Source organism: Amblyomma maculatum, chromosome 1 (genome assembly GCF_055883805.1).
Source record: "Amblyomma maculatum isolate TAMU_Amacu chromosome 1, ASM5588380v1, whole genome shotgun sequence".
NCBI lineage: Eukaryota > Metazoa > Arthropoda > Arachnida > Ixodida > Ixodidae > Amblyomma > Amblyomma maculatum.
Window position 1 is genome coordinate 216,291,335 of NC_139344.1, and position 20,427 is coordinate 216,311,761.

General features: G+C 43.3%; 1 protein-coding gene across 4 annotated transcripts in view; it reads left to right on the forward strand.

The window, feature by feature from the left end:
• LOC146205607 (uncharacterized) overlaps positions 1–20,043 on the forward strand; it is an 82,794-nt gene extending 62,751 nt beyond the window's left edge. The window contains exons 12-17 of one of the 4 annotated variants that reach the window (XM_084590293.1): positions 1,480–1,575; positions 4,850–4,898; positions 11,258–11,353; positions 14,141–14,250; positions 14,342–14,383; positions 18,769–20,043. In XM_084590293.1, the coding sequence (XP_084446419.1) occupies positions 1,480–1,575; positions 4,850–4,898; positions 11,258–11,353; positions 14,141–14,250; positions 14,342–14,383; positions 18,769–19,836 (1,461 nt within the window). In that variant the 3' untranslated portion in view covers positions 19,837–20,043. The remainder of the gene's footprint in view (positions 1–1,479; positions 1,576–4,849; positions 4,899–11,257; positions 11,354–14,140; positions 14,251–14,341; positions 14,384–18,768) is intronic. The other 3 variants (XM_084590295.1, XM_084590294.1, XM_084590296.1) reach the window with 3 other exon arrangements.
• Positions 20,044–20,427: the final 384 nt, after the last annotated feature.

Sequence of the window (20,427 nt, forward strand, 5' to 3'; positions counted from 1 at the left end):
CGGACGCTTTCTCCGTCATGTGTTGCGAACCCTCTGCGTTGGCTATGGCACCTGCAGACATTACGAAGCGGCAGATATCTCTCCCTTTTTTTTTTTTTCCGAGAGTCGTCCATTCTTATCGTTGTGCTGTACGCGCAGCGTAGCATAAGATATGGCGGCAGTTTTTTTTTTTTTTTTTTTTTTTTGTGGGAGTCGTTTATTCTTGCATGTATGTATCAACGAAAGCACGCGGTCAGCTGTGATCGTGACGCCGGCTTTTAGCATTTTTCGCTTCAAACAGCATTTGCAGCTATCACGCTTTCCAATGATTTTGTGGCAGTGGAGTACGCCCACCCCAAGCGCGGCGTAATAAATCGAACCAGGCTTGTGCAATCAAGCCATCATGGGCACTCTGCCAAGTTCGCTCCCCGCCACTGCTGGAGCTATCAAAAGATAAACACACGGTCTATCTGCTCAGCATCTTGGCACGCTGCCAAGAAATGAGCTGTGAATGAGACCGAAACGAAGTGGTGGCGTGCGTGCGCCATCCACATGCAAGCGAAAACACTCGCGATTTCTGCCGCAGCGACACAGAAACCTTGTTTTGAGCTGCCTTTGAGCTGCCACAGTGGCTCGAGCGGCGAGAGGGACGCAGTTCCAACAAGTTGGAAATTTTTTGCTCTGTCGCTTCCGCTTGTGGCTGAGATCGCTCAATCGTTTGCATGTGAGCGTGCTGGCCTTAACGCTTTTTTTTTTTTCAAATTCTGGGGTGCAAAAGTCGAGGGTGGGTTCATTATGTGAGTAGGCGGGGTGTCATTTTTTCGCATCGTAAGTGCCGTCACAAGCCAATTTCTGTATATCGAACTATTTCACGATCCCCTTCAAGTTCGCTATATCCGGGTTCGACTTTATAAGCAATAATTTGGTATATCTGGGATCGACTGTTCACAGTTTTGTACTTGCCAACTCTATAATTTTGGCTGAATCTTCCAGTTGTACGAACGTGACCTTGCTTATTTTGGAAATTGCCGCCGACTTTGTTTGGAATTATTGTATAAAAAGAAAACAGTCGCTAGCAGGTTACGGTTGTAGGTCGAAGCTATTGCGCCCGAAGCTGCCACCAATGCAGTTTTCAGAGTTAAAAAATTTGGGCTCCTTCATATCTGTACAACAAGTTTCCAGTTTTTCTACGGGGACTGTTACATATTTCTGATAAGTTCTTTGAAAGAAGTAATGTCCCTTCATTAACTGGGATTTTTGCACTGCGCAGCATGTACCTGGCACTGATCTTTTGAGTGGGCGATCCCAGTGGTAGCGTAGAAATCAACACCACGTACAGCCATTTGTCCCTTGTTGGCACTTTGGTTGTCCTGACTGTGGTACCGTGTGAGGTCTTTGCCTCAGTGGTCAAATGGCTAAAGGCAAATATGTCTGCAGTATGTGTGCTTGCATTGTTTGCTTGGGTTTTGTTTTCATTAAGTGTGTTCATGTCTTGTGCAGCATTTTAAAGGGAAGGTTCACAAGGATAGGCTTGCTGAGCTGAAGGGGGCACCAGGTGGTGCCGTTAAGCCTGCTGGCCCAGTGCAGCAGCAGAAGGTAGGATGCCTGTAGACAATTTAAGTGTTCACTGGTAAAATGAAGAAACACATCATTCTACAGCCAGAAACATGGCGTAAAAACAATGTGGACATAGGTGCTGACTATGGTTGCCGATCAGAAATAGGGACTGCTGATTTTTCGGACATGCTTAATAGTTGGGACCTTTTTGCAGCACCGCAAAATGCCTCATTGATAAAAGCGCGTAAAATTTCAGACACAGTGTAACTGATTGCTTGATTTTTTTGCACTTCATTTGCACTTTGCAGTAACGCCACCAGGCATGTGTGGTGGAATGTTGTTAATTGCGGCTTCAAATGGGTAAAAAATTCGATCAAATAAAGCAAACTTCAAGCAAGAAGGGAGCCTCTCAGTGATGGGGTTGACATAATCCCTAGGTACACAGTGGGACCCTTGCACTCCCGGTCACTCATTCTACCCCTAGGCTATGCAGCCACATTTGTACGGCTTGGTTAACACTTTCCTGCTTGCGCCTGTTCCCATCGCCAGCCCACTGACAGCTGTAAGAAAATTCGAGCTTTACCGCTTTCAAAGCCCTCCTGGGCGGCTAGAGCCATTCAGTGGGTAGCCGCGGAACCAGTTTCGCAGTTTCATTTTATTTCATTTTTTCCACCGCGCAGTGGGATTCCAGGTAAGGTGGCACGCATGTTAACTTCATGGCACCACATGCTCCTCTGCTCCGCGGAAGTGGCATGTTTACTCCACGTCTCGTGCATCCAAGGACAAGTCTTGCACAAAGATCCGCACGGGGAGCCACATGCTGTTGCATCATTTTTGACACAGGAGCAGACTTGGTGTTACTTGCACCGAGTGACATTCGGCTTTATATAGTCTAGTCATTCGTGTAGTGTCACACGACAATCTTCAGTGACACTCGCACTAGAATGCACTTGCCGGTGAGTTTGGCGAACTCACAACACTTTGTCCAGAAGGCGAATGTGTAATCTCGACAGGAGGGTATTCACATCTTATACATTTTTTGAGAATTACAATATCTTAAAATTTTTATCTTAATTGAATGACTGCGTCTTTCAATATGCCAAACCACAGTTTGTGATATCTCATCCTGGGTCAAAGTGTGTCACCATTTGTTTTGTTTTTATTGCGAAAGCAATACTACTACTCTAGGTTTCGAGCCCTGAGCTTAGCGCGGCGGTAGCCACGTCTTACCCACGTGACGCTGTGACGTCCTACCCCACGTGACACTAGGGTGAGGGCTGGGCTACCAACTCAAGCGGTCGGCGTAGCGCGGCGGTAGCCACGTCTTACCCACGTGACGCTGTGACGTCACACCCCACGTGACACAAAAGCAAGAGATGAGCTCTCAACTAGTGGTCGGCGTGGCGCAGTCGGAGCCGCGGCTCAGTTGGCAGGAGCTGCCAACTTGGGTCTCTCGTTTCACATGGAATGGTTATGTCAGAATCTGCCTGCTAGGACCCTGGCATTCAGCTGCGTTACCCCTATAGGCCACTAAGGCACGTTTATACAGCTCGGTTAAAGCAGGGCTTTATATGTGGGCTGAGGAAGAAGAAAAAGGGAAGAAGAACGCTCGGTCACTCGCAGCTAATGCTTTCGCTCAATATTTGGTTCAGCAGCGTTGAACTCTTGTAAGTTTTTTTTATTGTTATTGAAAGTGCTGTATGCCTGTACTCTCATTTCTTCAAGAATGAGTATTAAATTGATAAATGGCTGTTGCCAACTAAAAGCAATATGCACACTTGAACAGCTACACTGACTCTCAGTGTTTGCATAAAGGCAAAAGCTTTCATCTGCTGCTGCTCTTCGATGGCTTGCGCATGGATATTTAAGGCTCAATCTCAAGTGCCATCAATGAAGTTGGAGTTTTAACTTGATGTCTAGAATGCCGTCGGACAACATGGCAACGGTGCACTGAAGTGCCGGCAGGAGGCAGCATCGCTTTGCCTCCGGCAAGCCATCTGTGCCAAGCCAGCACCCTTACGGCGCATTCCTGCAGTCACCGGTGTAAAAAAGCATGTTAGAACTTTTCTTTTTTTGTAAGCAATAAGCCTTGAAGTAAAGCTTTGTGAAGAATGAATCCTTGGGGATTGCTGACCCGTACCGAATCGCTCATAGAGTAATAACTGCGATACAAGAAAATTTTTGGTCATGACCTCATAGCTGCCACTTGTGTGGCACAGCTCACACGGTCAGCTTGTACATGTACGCTGGCTCCACTGCTAAGTCATCCCCAAATTGAATTGCACCTTTCTCTTATTATCAAACAGTAGGTTTGACAATAAGGCAGTGCCGTGAATAAGCCATATACTATTCAGCTGGCCAACACGAAAGCGCTGCCCACTGATACTTCGATGCGAAACAAAGTAGGCCTAGCGACGACCATGGAGTAATAGCCAAGCGCTACTGGCCTCGCGTGCTCTGACACCAACGGGCGCTCAAGGGGGGTGGCGCCGCTGCAGTAAGCTAACAGCATCCAGTACGGTGAATGTTGCAAACTCCTCCTCTACTTTTGCGATGCGTCGGGGACCGGACCTTTTGCGAAGTAGCGTTCAACTTCCGATGACGTGCCAGTGCTGCAGTATGTTGTTGCGCCGCTGGACAGTTCAGGCTGCATAGAAGTGCCATCGGACAGGCACTGAGACACTGCCTATTGTTTTGTGTTTCTCTTAAATCTTAATTTCGCTTGAAAAATGCACGCTGCTGTGAATTAGACTAGCTCATGCGCTTTTTGCACTCGAGCACCTATGACTCTTCATTCCCCTTCCTCCATAGCTGCCATTTTCTGTTAATGATGCAAACCAAAGTTGCAAAGCTAGGTTCACGATAACTGCGGTTAGCAGCATAATTATATAGCTTAAACACGGTCGGTTTTGCATGTGAACAGTAGTAACTGTGTTAGCAAAAAGCATTGTCAAGTATGCCCGTGTGACATTGCGTTGCTTTTTATAGTCAAAAACATGTATTCAGACGCACAAATAAACTGAATATTAGCTTGAGGTAATCATGCTTGCGATAAAATTCCCTTTTAAGGTATTTACGCGAAAACAAATTTCCACAGAGTGCTGAAACATCCTTATCGGCTTGCCATCATTTCAAAATGACACTTGTTTTTGCCATGTGACAGCGTGCACTTTGTGAAAGTGTCCCTGAACTTGCCCGTGTGACAGGGGTAATACCCTTAAATGGGGAAGAGCTTAAGGGTCCCTCAAATTTTCTTCCTTTTTTCTTTTACCAATTCAAATGAATCTTACTTTCTTTTTCTCTTTTGCTGCAGGGTGCATTATTGGGGAGTAAGCCACAGAGTGCTCCTCTAGGAAAACAAGGTAATTGTACATATTGTGAGCAATTTTTCGTTTGAGGAATGCATGGAAGTGAAGTTCAGCCAAAACAGAACAGGCTGCAGTTCAACTTACAACATCCACTTAGCATCTATAAAAGTGATATGAATTAGCTCTGCCGACTGGAAAGAAGAGACCAAAGGCCCTGTTCCTTGTCATGAAGCTTTAAGTGGTGTGGTCTACACACACGAGAAGATAAGAGCAAATAAAAAATGTTCATGCAAGCTTGGCATCGGCAAGGCTGGTGGAAGCTTGAGGGTGAATGAGCATCTGTTGCAAGAGTTCCTCTCCCCTTCAATCCTGTTGACATGCAGTTCCTTTCATGCCGGGTTTTGTAGAAAAAAATGCTGTGAGATTTGAACCAAACCACAGTTTGTGATATCTCATCCTGGGTCAAAGTGTGTCATCTCTTTTCTTTCTTTTTTTTTTTTATTGAAAGTGTTGTATGCCTGTACTCTCATTTCTTCAAGAATGAGTATTAAATTGATGAGTGGCTAGGGAGCCTGTTTTGCTAGTTGCAGTAGACCGCATTTCAGATGAACCTGACTAGGCTTTGTTTGTTCAGCTTTAAAGAATTGTCCGTATCTTAAGGTACAGGCATTAAAGTATGTTGAAGGAAAGGAAAATTGGACAGATTTGGTAAGGAAATATATATTGAGCACTCTGGAAGGGAAACGTACAGTAAGCTCATTTATTCGACTCCTATTAATCCAGAAGTTTGGTTAATTGGAACTAATTAGTTGTATTTTGGGATGGCATGGCGCCATCCTAGATTAAAATTAAGAGGCCAGGGACGCGAGCAAGAGCGTCTGAAACTGCACAAGTGGCCGATGCGCACGCCCGATGGCAGTGGCAGGATGGAATGAATCTAAGAAAAGCGAAACTGTGACTCTGCTGTTGGGCTATATGGAAGCGCACCTGAAGTTTCCTCCCACTACACCAGCACTGCCTCTCCTCTGGCGATCATTTCTGAACTACAGTGCAAGCTCGTTAATTCGAGCCTCGGTAATTCGAATTTTCGGATAATTTGAACTACAGTGCTTGGACTGGGCAAGCTCCGTAGAGGTCTGTGTATCAAAAGCCTGTTAATTCGAATGCGAGTTAGTTCCACTACGGATAATTCGAACTACACGCTGGTGCCCAGCACATGGCCAGAGAAGCGCCTCCATGTTGGGAAGGCATAGTTAGAGGCTGCATTGTGTCCAAAGCAGTGACCAAAGGCGAAACCAGGTAAAACCATGAAAGAGTGATTAAAGCCTAAATGGCGCCGTTACCGGCTTGGCGGCCGGCGGCGCCGGAGCTCTTAAGTGAGGGGTGGTGGTTGGCGGCCACGATGACGGCTACCTGCTTTCCTCTTCTGCGCAACCTCTCAATTTTGCAGATACTCATTAATTCGGAAATACGGATAAGTATTTCTGTCGGCACGGTTTCAGCCAACGCCCATAAAAGGCTGACGTTGGACAGGTGCTACGGGTTTCCAAATAAAAAACCAAATCTCCGTGCTTTTATTTTTTTTTTTTTTTTTTTTTGCTACAGTAGTCCATCCTTTTACCCATCAGTTGTCAGCAAAAGCACGCGGTCAGTCGCGATCATGACGTTGACTTTTAGCATCATTCACTTCAAAAGGTGTTCCATTGAATCATCCACGTCTCGACTGGTACATGCGCTGCTCGCGCCGCTGGCATCCTCTCCTTCATTGTGTACACGCACCATCTTACTTGCAGGTGCACAAAAGAGATGCTGGTCACTGCTAATCTGGTTGGCATTCCACGGCGTTCAGAGAGAGAGAAGAAAGTTTTTGTGTCCAGGAGTGCGGAATGGCTCCTCTTGATTCTTTTTATTAAAAGCACTCAGCAGCACCATGCTTGTCACAGAATGCCAGCTGTGCAAGTGCATTTGCCACTGCTTCTTGTAAGCTTGTTGCTTTGAAAGGCACAAGGCATGAATGCAAAAAAAAAAAAGGGCATGCGCCCACAATTTTTTACCATCAGTGGCCTCCAACTAGACCAGATTTCTATCTTAATGATAAAGTATGGCATCATTTATTGCTGACACATTTATTTACCGAACTTTTGCGCGGAATCGTAGCATTTGGTTAAGCATTTCTCTATTATCGTTATTTACTGAGTAGTGTTCATGTGGTCGAATGCAGTTTTGCAAAAAAAAAAATTGTGAAAGGTCATATATGAGCATTTGCATATGAGTGATTGGTCTGCAAATAGGTTGTCTTGGGGGTACACATGCTCTGTTAGCATTAAATAAATAAACAGCCGCTTATCTTAATGGTACTTAAAATATAAGCAAGCAGCTGGTAGGTATATTCGGTGGGTGGTGTCGTTTTTCTCTTCAACCTCGCATATTGCCTTCAGGACTCCTAATTTGTGTTCAAATAAAGATAATTTTCATTATTATTTGCACAAAAAAGTATCAGAATTCAAGCTATTTAGTCAGCGAAATTGTGTGCACCATACTGAGCCACTGAACAAAAATTTGTATTCTAAAGGTGACTATGTTAATTCCACGTCGTAAATGATCTTGCTACTTACTTGCGACACCAAATGTGCCGTTACGATAATGGTGTTTTCGTCAATTTGCCTCATGGAGTGGACGTGATCCACTAGGTTTTTTTTTTTTTTTTTTTTTTTTTTCACTTTTGCGCTGCCAAATTTTCCCAATTCTCTAAAGCATGTGCATGCATAAGCATTCAAGCACCAAGGAGAAATCAAGTGACTGCACAAACAGATCTGCAGGAGCCCAACACGTGCACAACTGGTCCCTTTCAAGAGCTACACACACAGCTACGCTGCTGGATTACATGTCGAGCAATAGCTCTGTTGATATATGATGCAAGGCTGGTTTCAGTGTTTATTTCATTGATTTCTTCCAAGCTGCAACAATTACGAACAGTCTTGTGATCACTGTAGTAAACTGTATTCTATGGGAGGGAACCAACCTGCTCGGACAATTATCGAAATGCAGCCGAAGAGGGCGCTTTTCACTGGCATCTGCAGCGCCCCCCTGCGAAGCTGCGGTTCCCTATATTTAGTAATATTTTAAGGGATGAAGATAGTCGTAGTCTTAGAATAAACACTTTATTAGTCAAGTCACAGTTATGATAGCTTAAAGACTCTATTATTTGTGTGTTCTTTGTCAGTGCACGCTAAGAACTCCAGTTTGTTAAAATTATACGGAACCCTCTACTATGACGTCCCTAATAGTGTGAATCGCTTTTGGACGTTAAACCCCAAAAAACAAAGCAAACCCTTCGAAATATGCAATTTAATTTTATGTAAACCGTGCCCATGTGTACTTGTATAATATGTTATATTAGATAACTCTGTTGTCGTGGGAAAAGTGAGTGTTTTATATAGTGCTCACACAGAATTTTTCCTGAAAACTGTATGAGGTGTAAAAAAAAAATGCAATTAGAATGTGCTTTCTGAAGACCTCTATTTCAACACTTTGCGTGACTTGCAAAAAGCATTGAAAAAACCACAAAAAGTTTCAAATTGAGATAAAAAGGTATTGACAAAATATTTACAAAAAATTTTAAAAATTGTAAACTCTGCAAAATTTCTCAAATTTGTTTCTAGCTTAAAGAAAGAATAACTCAAACTTCAAGCTAGAAAAATTTTTGACACTATGTTGAAAAAGGGATGTTTTAAATGCGTCCTTGATTTCTTTTTTTTTCTATTCGTTCAAAGAAACTTTTTTTTTTTTTTTTTTCAGAGTACATAGTGATATCAGAGTATAGCTTAATAGATTTGGATTCAATTATTACAAGTTTTAACTGAGAACTCCGTCAAGGAGGTGAAAAAAATTGCTGGAACATGAAATGAAGTTTGTCATAATGTCTGATCATCTACTCACATGAAGATTAAAAACAAGTAACAAAATACAGGGGTGGAAGTGCTGCTCCAATTGCTCCATTCTGCTCCAAACAGCTTTCCCTGCTCCATCCTGCTCCAAAATGCAACATTGCTCTGAAACTGCTCCAAACAGGCTATTTTGATATTCTGCCATCTAATTTAGCAGAATACGGGAACAATGTCATTGCACCAGTGGCAAAGATATAACGCATCTTGCACTGGGCTTAATACAAATGAAATTTTTGCAAGGGAAGAAGCATGGAGCATAATAAACATTTGTTCGCAAGTAAATTTAGTATGAACCACCGGCGATTGGCCATAATTGCAAAAGAAAAAAAAATACACTGTGCATGTGACGTAGCGCCCCCTCTCAGCCTTTTGAATCGCTGGTGGAGAGAAGCGAGATCAGCAAGCGAAGCAGGCAGCACAAACTACTGTAAGAGGTTAGGAATCAAACTTGTCCGGCTGCAGAAACTGCATGTGTTATTCTAATGGTTTTGCGGTGAAAACAAGCAGGTACTTCACCGTCAAGAGTCTTTGTCAGTGACAAGCTTGCCAGGCCTACGGCAGACAAAACCATACTTGAAGCATTATGGGTTGGTATGCCAAAGCTGTCGCTCACTAGGGAGCTTCTCAAGAGTGTTGGAGAGGTATACGGGGCCTATTGCCAAAATATTAAAGAGTTTGTGAGGGAAAGAAAGATAGGGTCTTTAGGCAAAAGCCTTTTTGTTTTCTTGATTCATTACAAGGTACAAGTTCGCCGTACTGGGAAGAGGAGGAGATAAATGTATTTAATAATGGAGGGAATGTAATATTAAGCACTGCTGCAGGAAAAAAAAGGAACCCAAGCATGGCTCAAGCAAAGCATGATAAACTTTTGGCAGGAGGCAGTGAAGTAAAAAAGCTGTGGGATGGAAAGGCTACCTTTAATGCCATCTATCTGTAGCCCAAAGCTGCTCCAAAATTCCCGAGCCTGCTTCCAATCCTGTAGACCTCCACCATATTTACAAACGGACAAGACGATCAAGGTTGTGCTGCAGTTGTCTGCGATCCCAGGGTAGGCAAAAAGCACTGAAACGACACTGGCGCCAAGCTTGTCAATGCTCGTTATTGAGGTCTGAAGGCGCCTTTTTGACAGACGAAATATCTGTGTTCAGAAATTTATCAGCCCACGCATAGGATCAAAAGGGATCATGTAATACCCCATGTCTGGGGGCTTTGAGGTGTATTCTAAATAATTAAAATAAAATAGATATCCACAATATTGGGAGCAGAAATGTCATGCCCATTAATCTGAATTCCAAGTTAGTGTCGCTACTAGAGCGCATCTAAGTGGTAGACCGGACATTTGAATCTATGAAGTCAAAATAGGTAAATGCATTAGGTCAGACTAGATGTTCAGGTATGAAGCGCACTAGCAAGTGTTACGTTTGCTGCTAGTCTGTTCCATGTTTTTGCTAAGGTTGGCCTGTGTTATATGTACATCTTTACATGCTTTGGCTGTTTGTCATGTCAAAGGTGAGTGCGAAGTTGGAAAGGCATTAAACTTGCATAAAAAGGAATCAGATTGGAGATTTGTATTTCAGAAAAAAAAAAGCTGCAATTATCAAAGGCATTTGACCTTAGAAACGTGCTCCAAAACAAAGCATTGCTCCAAAGCTGCTCCAAAATGGCTTCACTACTGCTCCTAAAGCTGCTCCAAATCTCGTTTCGTTGCTCCAAAGCTGCTCCAAAATGGCTTCACTACTACTCCCAAAGCTGCTCCAAATCTCTCGTTTCGTTGCTCCAAAGCTGCTCCAAAATGGCTTCACTACTGCTCCCAAAGCTGCTCCAAATTTCTTGTTTCGTTGCTCCAAAGCTGCTCCAAAATGGCTTCACTACTGCTCCCAAAGCTGCTCCAAAATGCTCAAGCCTGCTTCCACCCCAGAAACTACTAATAAAAACTGTAGAATGGTTTTGTTTTACTGCAAAGAAGTATAGAAAAAAAAAAATAATTGTTTTGCAAACGAGCATCAGTCAAGTACTGGGCCAAAGCTCGGTTTGTTTTTGAGCTTGTGGAAATAAATCTTGCCCATATGTTACCGATACACGGCAGATAGCAGAAATACTATTTGTGGCGTCAATGCGATGTATGAACCGGCTCCAGGAAATAGCGAAGCAGAAAACGAAACTTGCAGGCAGACAGTTGCCGACATTCCTACAAACAGGGGGGATTCGGGGCTAAAATGCCAGTTTTCACTAAAACACCTTTTTAATTAGTTGTTATTTTGGATTGTGCATGTATTAAATTACTCACCAAGTTTGGTTGTCATCTTCCCAGTGGAAAAATTGAAATTAATTTTTTTGCTAGATGGGGTAAACTCTCATTTGAAAGCGGCTCTGAACGCTGATTTCAGGACGCAGCAGCATAGCAGGCAAGAAACCGAATGCTGAGTGTATCCCCAAATTAGAATTCTTGTTTTTTGTGCTCTCTAGCCAAGAAGGACCTGCAGTCGAGAGTACAGCAGGCAGCTAAAATGAAAAACGGAAAGGAGAGGCAAATTCTGGTCCGTGTCAATAGAGGATTGGCTGGTAAGTTGAAATAGATTGACTAAAACACAGCATGCAACCTTCGGACGCTGTTTTCGCATCGCTGAGTGCCTGGTTAACCAATCAGCTCGACAAGCTGGAGATAAACTAGGGAGTCGAGACAAAGAGGCACGCCCAGCAAGCAGCCAACGAAAGCATTTGACAAGTACAGACAAGGGCGCTGGACAGTTGCAAAAAAACAACAAAAAAGCAATCGCTACAGAGCAGTGTCGTGTTAAAAAAGATGGCCCAACATATGCACAAGGCCATTTTGATTTACAGATTTAGGACCTAAATTTGAATAGCATAATTTGAAATCTTTGAACTCATTTTTCTCAGTTTCCACTTTTTGCAAGAGCACAAGCATTAGAAAATTACCATTTCTACTCTTCTAAAGGCTGCTTTCAAGGTGGTTTCTTGGCTAAAAGTTTGTTGGGACCAAGATAAGGTACTTTTTGGATTCCTATTATTCTCTAAGAAAAAGCAATATGAAATATGTGACACATAATGACAGTTCAGTTCAGTCGTGTCCGACTCTTTGTGACCCTATGGACCATATAGCGCCACGCTTTAAGGTCTGTCACTATCTTCCTAACATCACATAACTTCATCTGCAGCGCCTCGAGGATGCCATCTAACCATCGCGTTCGCTGCCTACCCCTTCTCCGGCGACCCTCAACCTTTCCCAACATCAAATCTTTCTCCAGCGACTCCTCTCTTCTCATCAGATGACCAAAGTAACTGAGCTTTAACTTTAGAATTTGACCCTCCAATGAGCACTCAGGGTTTATGGTCGACAATATCGACTGATTTGATCTTCTGGCAGTCCAAGGAACTCTGAAAAGTCTCCGGCAGCACCACAATTCAAACGCGTCAATTCTTCGGCGGTCAGCCTTCTTCACAGTCCAACTCTCGCATCCATACATCACAACTGGAAAGACCATAGCACGAGTTATACGGATCTTGGTTGGCAGTGCAATGTTTCTGCTCTTTACTAGGCGGTCAAGGCTAGCCATGGCTCTCTTTCCCAGAAGCAGGCGTCTCCTAATTTCATGGCTGCAATCTCCTTCCGAGGTAATATTGGAGCCCAAGAAGAGAAAATCTGTCACAGCTTCCACTTCTTGTCCCTTGATGCTCCAGGACTTGATAGGGCAAGACGCCATGATCTTTGTCTTTTTAATGTTCAGTTTAAGCCCAAACTTCTCACTCTCTTCTTGTACGCGCATCAGAAGTCTCTTGAGTTCCACTTCACTTTCTGCCATTAAAGTGGTATCATCCGCATATCTAAGGTTGTTGATACGTTTTCCAGCAATCTTCACTCCAGCTGAAGACTCGTCCAGACCGGCCTTCCTCATGATGCACTCTGCATATAGGTTAAATAGGCAGGGTGACAGTATGCAGCCTTGCCTCACTCCTTTCTCAATCGGAAACCAATCACTAAGACCATGCCCAGTTCTGACTGTGGCCTCTTGCCCTTCATACAGGTTCTTGAGGAGACAGATGAGGTGAATTGGAACTCCCATCTCTTGGAGAGCTTGCCACAATCTGCTGTGATCTACGCAAATATGACAACAGAACAATAAAATCTGTTTTTAAAGTGCTCAGATTTTTACAAAAATGTTATAAAGAACTAGCAATTGGCCTTATCCTGCACAATGAACTACATAGAAGTTATGTGGGTACAGACGGTTAGTACATCTTCATGATTTTTTGAAATAGTTTTCCTAAGCTGGCACACCTCATGGTGACAGCTGTAACTTTTTTCCTGTTTGTGCTAAGGTGATGAAACAGGATACATTCTATTGAGAGAGACATAAGCCATCGCAGAAAATTTGAAATTGGTGCTACAGTTCAAAAGTTGACCCTTTATCCTTGCTCCCCCTCTAAAAAATTGCCGCTTTGCCGCAAAAGTGTCAACTATGTAGACGATGAACATTTAGTGGCTAAAGAGCCTATCGGGTGGTGCTCAAAGTTTGCGGCGGCTGAGGTAGCATTGAAATTGCACTTTGAATCCATCAGTCGCCAGTTATTGATGCATAGGGCATGGTATGGCTAAAGGTAATAAATTCTTCCAGAAGGAACTGAGCATGCTAAAATTTTAGTACACCTCATTGATTTCTCTCGACATCAGAAAATGTAAAAAAGGGTAACATTATCCTGCTGTTTATTATGTCAAGAGACACCAATGGAAGGTTTTTACAATTTCCCTTCTAACAAAATCTTTTAAAAGTTCTCAATAAAAGACTGGCATAGAAATGGCAAGGCATGGCATAGTATTTGGAATTTCATGCAAAAATTTTTATTTTTTTTAAGGTTTTACAAGTGTGGCAGCATCACTAAAAAAAAGTTAATGACCCTGTTTGTCTTTTGATCTAGCAAATTGGTCTTATTCCGTAGACATTGCTAGGGTGTGCAGGTTATTGGAGAGAGAAAAAGTAGAGGTGAAAAACGGTTGTATTTCACAACAGTGTGTGTGCAGACAGCTGTTCATGTAAACACTAAGTAGTATTTCTCATTGCCTATACAAGGGCCTGCTAGGTGTGTATAGTCTAGAACAAGTCATTCTTACTAACCGCTTTTGTGAGTGTTGAAATGAATCTTGTGTGTGTGTCCCTAAGGTTTAGTGCAGTGTGATCAATGGCTGTCTCTTTACATGAGCTCATTTATCCTGTGTCCACATAGAGCATGCTCAAGCTGCAAAGGACTTTTTTACATGTGCATATGAGAGATCATTGCATGCACTATTTGTCATTTCTATGTCTCTTATTTTATTATTCTTTTAATTTTCAGGCTCTGTGCCGAAGATGAAGAGTCAGCAGCAGCAAAGATTTAATGCAAATGGTTCATTTTGGTGCGATGTTTGTCAGGTCAGCCTGACCTCTCAATTGCAGTTTGACCAGGTATGAACTAACCGCAGGTTCTAAGCTTGCTTTCTGTGACATTGTGGAATGGTTCTGTCACTGTTTCTTTTCTATTCCTTTCTCTTTTTAGCACCTGGGGAGTAATCGTCACTGTGAAAACTTTGCTCGCTCTGTAAGTATGCTAACATATCAACATTGTGCAAGTAGTTTTTACTGTTCTTAACTATATTAATAGGGGTGTCCAAGTAGTGAAAATTCAGCTTGACTTGACTGAAATATAAACGAAATGTGGAAATTGCACGTGGGTTGCTTTCTAGAGGCCAGTAAGAACTGAGGGAGCTCTCCCACTTATGTAGATCAGGTGCCTGCCTGTTTTCATTTTATATGGCATTTTCATTTGATTAATCACTTCATCATGCTGCACCAAAGCCATGGAAGGCCTGATGATACAAATGGCTGTAAATGATGCATAGGTTTATGAAAAGCCTTAGTGATAGCTTCTGCACATGACTAGGCTTTTCTTTTTTTCTGCGATTATGTCTATGTCCTGTGGTTGGTGAATTATGCACAGATTTGCATCAGAACACAATAAATCTCTGTCAACTTGCACTTCAAAGGAAGCGCTGGTATTGCACGCATTGTATTGCGCTTTAAGTTGCATCGCAAACACTGCTGTGCTGGACACACTTTTGCAAAGCCGCATGCCATTTGGTAAGCTTTGCTGTCCACCTGCTAAGCAATTGCTTGTACACATCTCAAACAAGCACTGCTGCCAGGCCTCTCAAGCCATACAAACATGCCTGCATGGCCTAGAAGGACACGGCATCCAAGTGCCTGCAAGGTATAGCCCTGCTGTAGCACCTTTAACTAGTCTAACTATTCCTAGGTTATACTTACTTAGTACATTGTAGTAACTTGCTTGCAGCTAGGTATGTGGTAAACCAGGAATCAACACTATCTTGCAGTTCATGTAGTAGTGAGCTGCAATTGAAAGTAGTCGCACAAGCAGCTTGACTGGTTTTGTGGAGACAAAAAAAGATATTATAAAGGAAGAGGTAGCCGGTAGGATGCAACAGGAGGAACTGCAATGAATGCATAATGCTGATACGGCGTGCAAAATGATTTTTTGGCATATTGGAAACAGCTGCAGAATGAAACATTCTAGCACTTCCATAGTGCATTTTGCCATTCAAATTGTTTGTCAGTCTAACAAAGCCTTTATGGCGACTAAGGCATTTTTATGACGCCTTCAGTACATGCAAATGTAGCTGCCAAAGACCCCCTTGAGGTGGCCACATCTAGAGATTAAAAGGCCTGTATGCATGTAGTAGTGCTACCTGGGTGGCCTGGGTCTTCAGGACAGAACACATGCTGAGGCTACACCAATGCAAGGCTAGATATTTGAGGTGCAGCCTTGCAATGTGCAGTCAGTAAAAGACAGAATCCGCATGCTTGGGAACAAATTTATACCACCACAATCATGTGAACTAGTGCATTATATAGTTATTCATTAATGGAACATGCACTGGAACCCAGTGTTGCCGATGCATGTAGCATGAACCAGAACCCACAGCCCATGGGACCCAGTTTGAGAACCGCTGCTCTGGATAGTGCACGTGCAAAAGCGACTGGTTTGTGTGCCAGTGGTTATCATGACTGCAGCAGCTGCATTTTGGTGCACTAATAGCAAGCAGACTACTACTTATGAGACTGCAGCACGTCCATATTTTCCACTTTAATCATTAACACATATTAACAGGTTAATAAAAGAAACAAGAAAAACCTCCAAATGACTGCACAATAAGACACTGAAAGTTCCATCGTAGCAGCTTCATGTAGCAAGTCACTAGCTTAATAGTGGCTAACATCTTGAACTGTTTAGCTAGATGTATTAGACAACGTGAGGAAAAACAAACTGTTGTAAGTAGGAAGATTAGAATAACTCATGCAGTCCTTTGTAGCTGAAACTATCGCACAGGTTCTTAGGGTAATACAAGCTCATCGCAAGGCTGGTTTTCACTTCTCACTTTGGCAGAACCTCCTATAACACCCTATTGCTAGCTTGTGGTGCCTGTGCTACTCACTGCCAGCGATTAAATATATGGGAAGAGGTGGCATGTCATGTTAACAGAGCTTTTTTAAACTGATTTCTTCTTTGCATGTGGCTCGCTTAAAATTAACCTGCAAATGAATATCTACTGTCTGCCCTGCTTCTCTAGTTTAGGAAATATTTATTTTAGGCCCAGTGCAAGCTGCATGTTACCGTGGCCACCAGCACGCTGGCAATGGTACAGGAGCGATAGCCACTATAGAACAAACTTGCAGCATGTCACCGGCCTGTTGTAGTGCAGAGATGAGTTTTCAGCCTCATAGCGACATACTAGGTGTCCCAGCTAGCTTGGATCAAGGTTTTAAAAAATACGGTTAGCCCTAGCACAGCGAAAAAAATTCAGAGGTGTTCATAGTCGCCTATGTTAATGTCCAGTAATTTTTTCATTCACTAAAGTTAACTAATTAGTAAAGGCTAATTAGCTATCTTTTAAATTATTGGCTTGAGAGAAAAAGTATCAATATGAAGGCTTTAGATCTAGAAAAACAGCTAGATATGTTGTTTCCATCACGCTACGACTTACGCCGCCTTATTTATAGGCCTTCAAAAAATGCTTTCACGTAACCAGCTGTTATTTTAAAATCATTCGCCAAGTGCATACAACCGGCTTCATCGTAGAGAGCACAGTCCAGAAAAGTGGATTTTGTTATCTCGGACACGTCTCGAGGCTTTAAAGTGACGCCACAGTCGCAGTTCTTTTATTGCTCCAGGTGTCATTTTCGCCTGGTAAAACTATCACTTTACGTAAATGCTCGTTTAATGGAAACAATGTAGCTAGTCTTTTTTTCAAGGTCTACAACTTCTGCGTTGACACTTTTTGTCTCAGCCCAATAATTAAAAAAATAGCTCATTAGCCTTTACTAATTAGTTAACTTTAGTGAATATCTCTGAATTTGTTTCACTGTGCTAGGGCTAACCGTATTTTTTAAAACCTTGGTCCAAGTTAGCTAGGACACCTGGTATATCCTAGTGTGACTCCTTGTCTCCATGCTGACCAAGAAAGGGCCCCGTTACGGTGGTGCAGTGGTTAGGGCGCTCTTCTATGTGTGTGTTAGGGACTTCTGTGCCCTAGGATGCGGGACTGCAGTTTTTAAATTTTAATTTGTAGAGCTGATGCAGCGCACTCCACTCCAATGTTTTCAACAACCCCCTCTACAGATTGAGTGCATTATGGCACGACCACAAAACATATGTCAGGGACCCTTTAAAGGTCTCATGATTGTAGTGAGAACGATGACTTTAATACAGCAAAACCTCGGTAATACAAATCTCAAGGTATTGCAAAAAAGTTTTCATCTGAAAATTCTTATGAAAATTAACAAAAATCAGCATGTAGAAGCGTGGGAAAAGCAGTTGACGCAGATATGTTTACGGCAGAGGCGAAATACTGTATTTACTTGCGTAATGCACGCACTTTATTTGTTTTTTGTTTGTCAAGAAAAATTTACATCAATTTGCGGGGAGGGTTCATTATGCTGGGGGGAGAGTCGTTCATACGTCTATCCATTACTAATTGCCGAAAGCACGCGGTCAGCCACAATCACGACACTGTCTTTTATCATCGTTCGCTTCAAGGTGTGCTGTTATTACATGTTCCAATGATTTTGTAACAGTAGAGGTTGCACACCACCGCGGCCCGGATTTATTCCACATACAAGCAGCACCAGTGGATAAGACGCACTGACGAACTTTTCCGATAAAAAATGCGACTTATACACTGGAAAATATAGTGCTTATCTATGGCCGTATGGCCACAGATCGCCACTCGCAGCGCATACAGCACGGCAGTAGATTGGCTATCTCCGCGCGTTGTGTGCGCTACTGCAATCTGCTCACAGTGCTTACAACGTGGCTGGTGATCACTTGGAGTGTATAGTGTTCAAGGCTGTGGTTGCGGTTTGCGCATTCGTATCATCCGTAGCCCCGTCTTCGGAACACCCAAAATTTGCACGTTGTACACAACGCACTCTGGCGGGAATTCTTATCATTCCAAAATTCGTATCAACCGGATTCATATCACCGAGATCTTACTATATAACCCTAATAGACAAGGCCGTTCTAATGCCTATGAGCTGTATTTTTCTTCATACAATTTCAGTGGTGTTTTTCAGTAACCATTAGTGCAGATGTGTTGGGTGCACGAGCCCTCACGCAAGCAGCACGACATGACATGCAAGCAGAGTCTGCACACTGGCATTTTAACTGCCTGTAGCTGCTTGTGGAAAATAATTTGGAAAGGACTTCGAGTTTTGAAACTTTTTGTTAAGTCTTGGAGGTTAATAGCATAAAGCTATGTTCAGAGTTATAGTACCTGATTACTCAAGAATTTAAGCACTGTATGTGAAAATTGATTCTAATATTTGATTACTCCCTACATTTTACGTTAATGAGTGGATTTGTGTGGAGGGCTGACAGTTTAGTGTTTTCTACACTGTGGCATATTGCAGGGGCCCAGTGGACCAGCTCCCTTTGCACAAACCGGAAAGAAAGTTCCTGGTGGGGCACAGCAGCGTGTCCCGAATCGGCAAGGATTTGCACTGAGGGAAAGCCAGAACTGGGCTGGGCCACCTCCTGCGAACACCAACAGCCGTTTCAGGACACTTGGTCCACCCGCTCAACATCAACCAGGTCCATGGCCCAATCCTCCCGTCCAATCTCAGTGGGGAGGCCCTGTTTTGCCTACTCCTGCACCGTCTTTTTCAAATCAGCGGCCCTCTGAAGAGGCATTGAGTAGCAACTTTGGCCTTTTGGATCCTCCTCTGCAAGTTCAAAGGGAACAGGGAGCCAGTTATGGCCTTTTGGATCCTCCTGTGCAAGCCAAAAGGGAACAGGGAGCCTTTGGCCTAAGTACATCACAGCAGTTTTCAAAACTTCAGCTTGACTTGGCTTTGGAAATCAGCAAACTGTCGCAGCATTTGGCTAGACCTGAGTTCAGCCAAGAGCTTAGTCAGCAGCTGAGCCATCACTTAAGCCAGGAATTGAGCCGTCAGCGGCAAATGGCCACTGACAGGGATCTGTCAAGGGAAGATTTCGGGGTAAATGAGCGCCCTCCGCTTCTTGGTGATGGCTTGCGGCTCCGTGGTGAAGGAGCACCACTGCTTGGCGATGGTTTCCGACTTCGTGGTGAAGGAGTGCCACTGCTGGATGAAGGCCCACTGCCTCTCGACAAGGCTCCACTTTTGCGTGATAAGGGCCCGCTCATTCGCGATTCATTCGAAGACCGTGCTGCAAGACGACCACCTCTGCTAGGAGAGTCGAGACCTGCTTATAGCAGTCGAGAGCAAGATTATGCCTTTGAAAGGAGAGATGATTTTGACCGAAGGCTTGGAATTGACAGCTACGGAGAACGCAGGAGCCGAGACTTTATTGACAGTTACAATAAGGACTACAGCAGCAACCGTGGCTATGATGACTTGCCATACAGGGGTTCATCAGATTTCCAACGAAAACCACGTTCGTCTGCAGGCGGGCTTCTGGACAGACCTCCCCTGCTGGATTCCCATTCTCGCTTTTGATCATTTTTGTCTGTCATTGGGATGAAATTCACTCAATAAATTAGTTTTTTTTTCTGCTCTAACATTTAAGCTGTCGTTGAGGGGGAAATCTTGCATTGTGTGTCATGAAATTTCCTGATTGGTTAATAGGGTCGTATGGCATCATGACGACATGACTTCGTGCAGGTAATTCAAACATACCACAATAATTGCACAATAAAAAAGTAGTGACACCACTGCATGGTTCCTGATTAGATCTACTAAAGGGTCGTGCAGTCACTGCAGCATTGTTGTGTAATGTCTCTGATGGAGCAGTTTCTCTGAAAAGGTGGTCAAGCTGCAAATCAAACCGCTGTCCTTATAAGCCAGGCATGTTTCCTCGCATTACTTTAAGACGTGTTTAAAAGCCCCAAGATTTTGGTACCCATGGCAAGGTACTTTCAAGCAGAGGTGGGCAAATGTCCTCATTTTGGCATTTCCTCCTTTGCCCTCGCTTTTCAGTGGCTCATTCTCACTTTAAAAAATTTTCTGGCCCTCCCCCCAGTCATGACAATACAATGAGTCCAATTGGGATTTCCCAATTGAAATGAATTGGTAAAAAACCAATTGTGT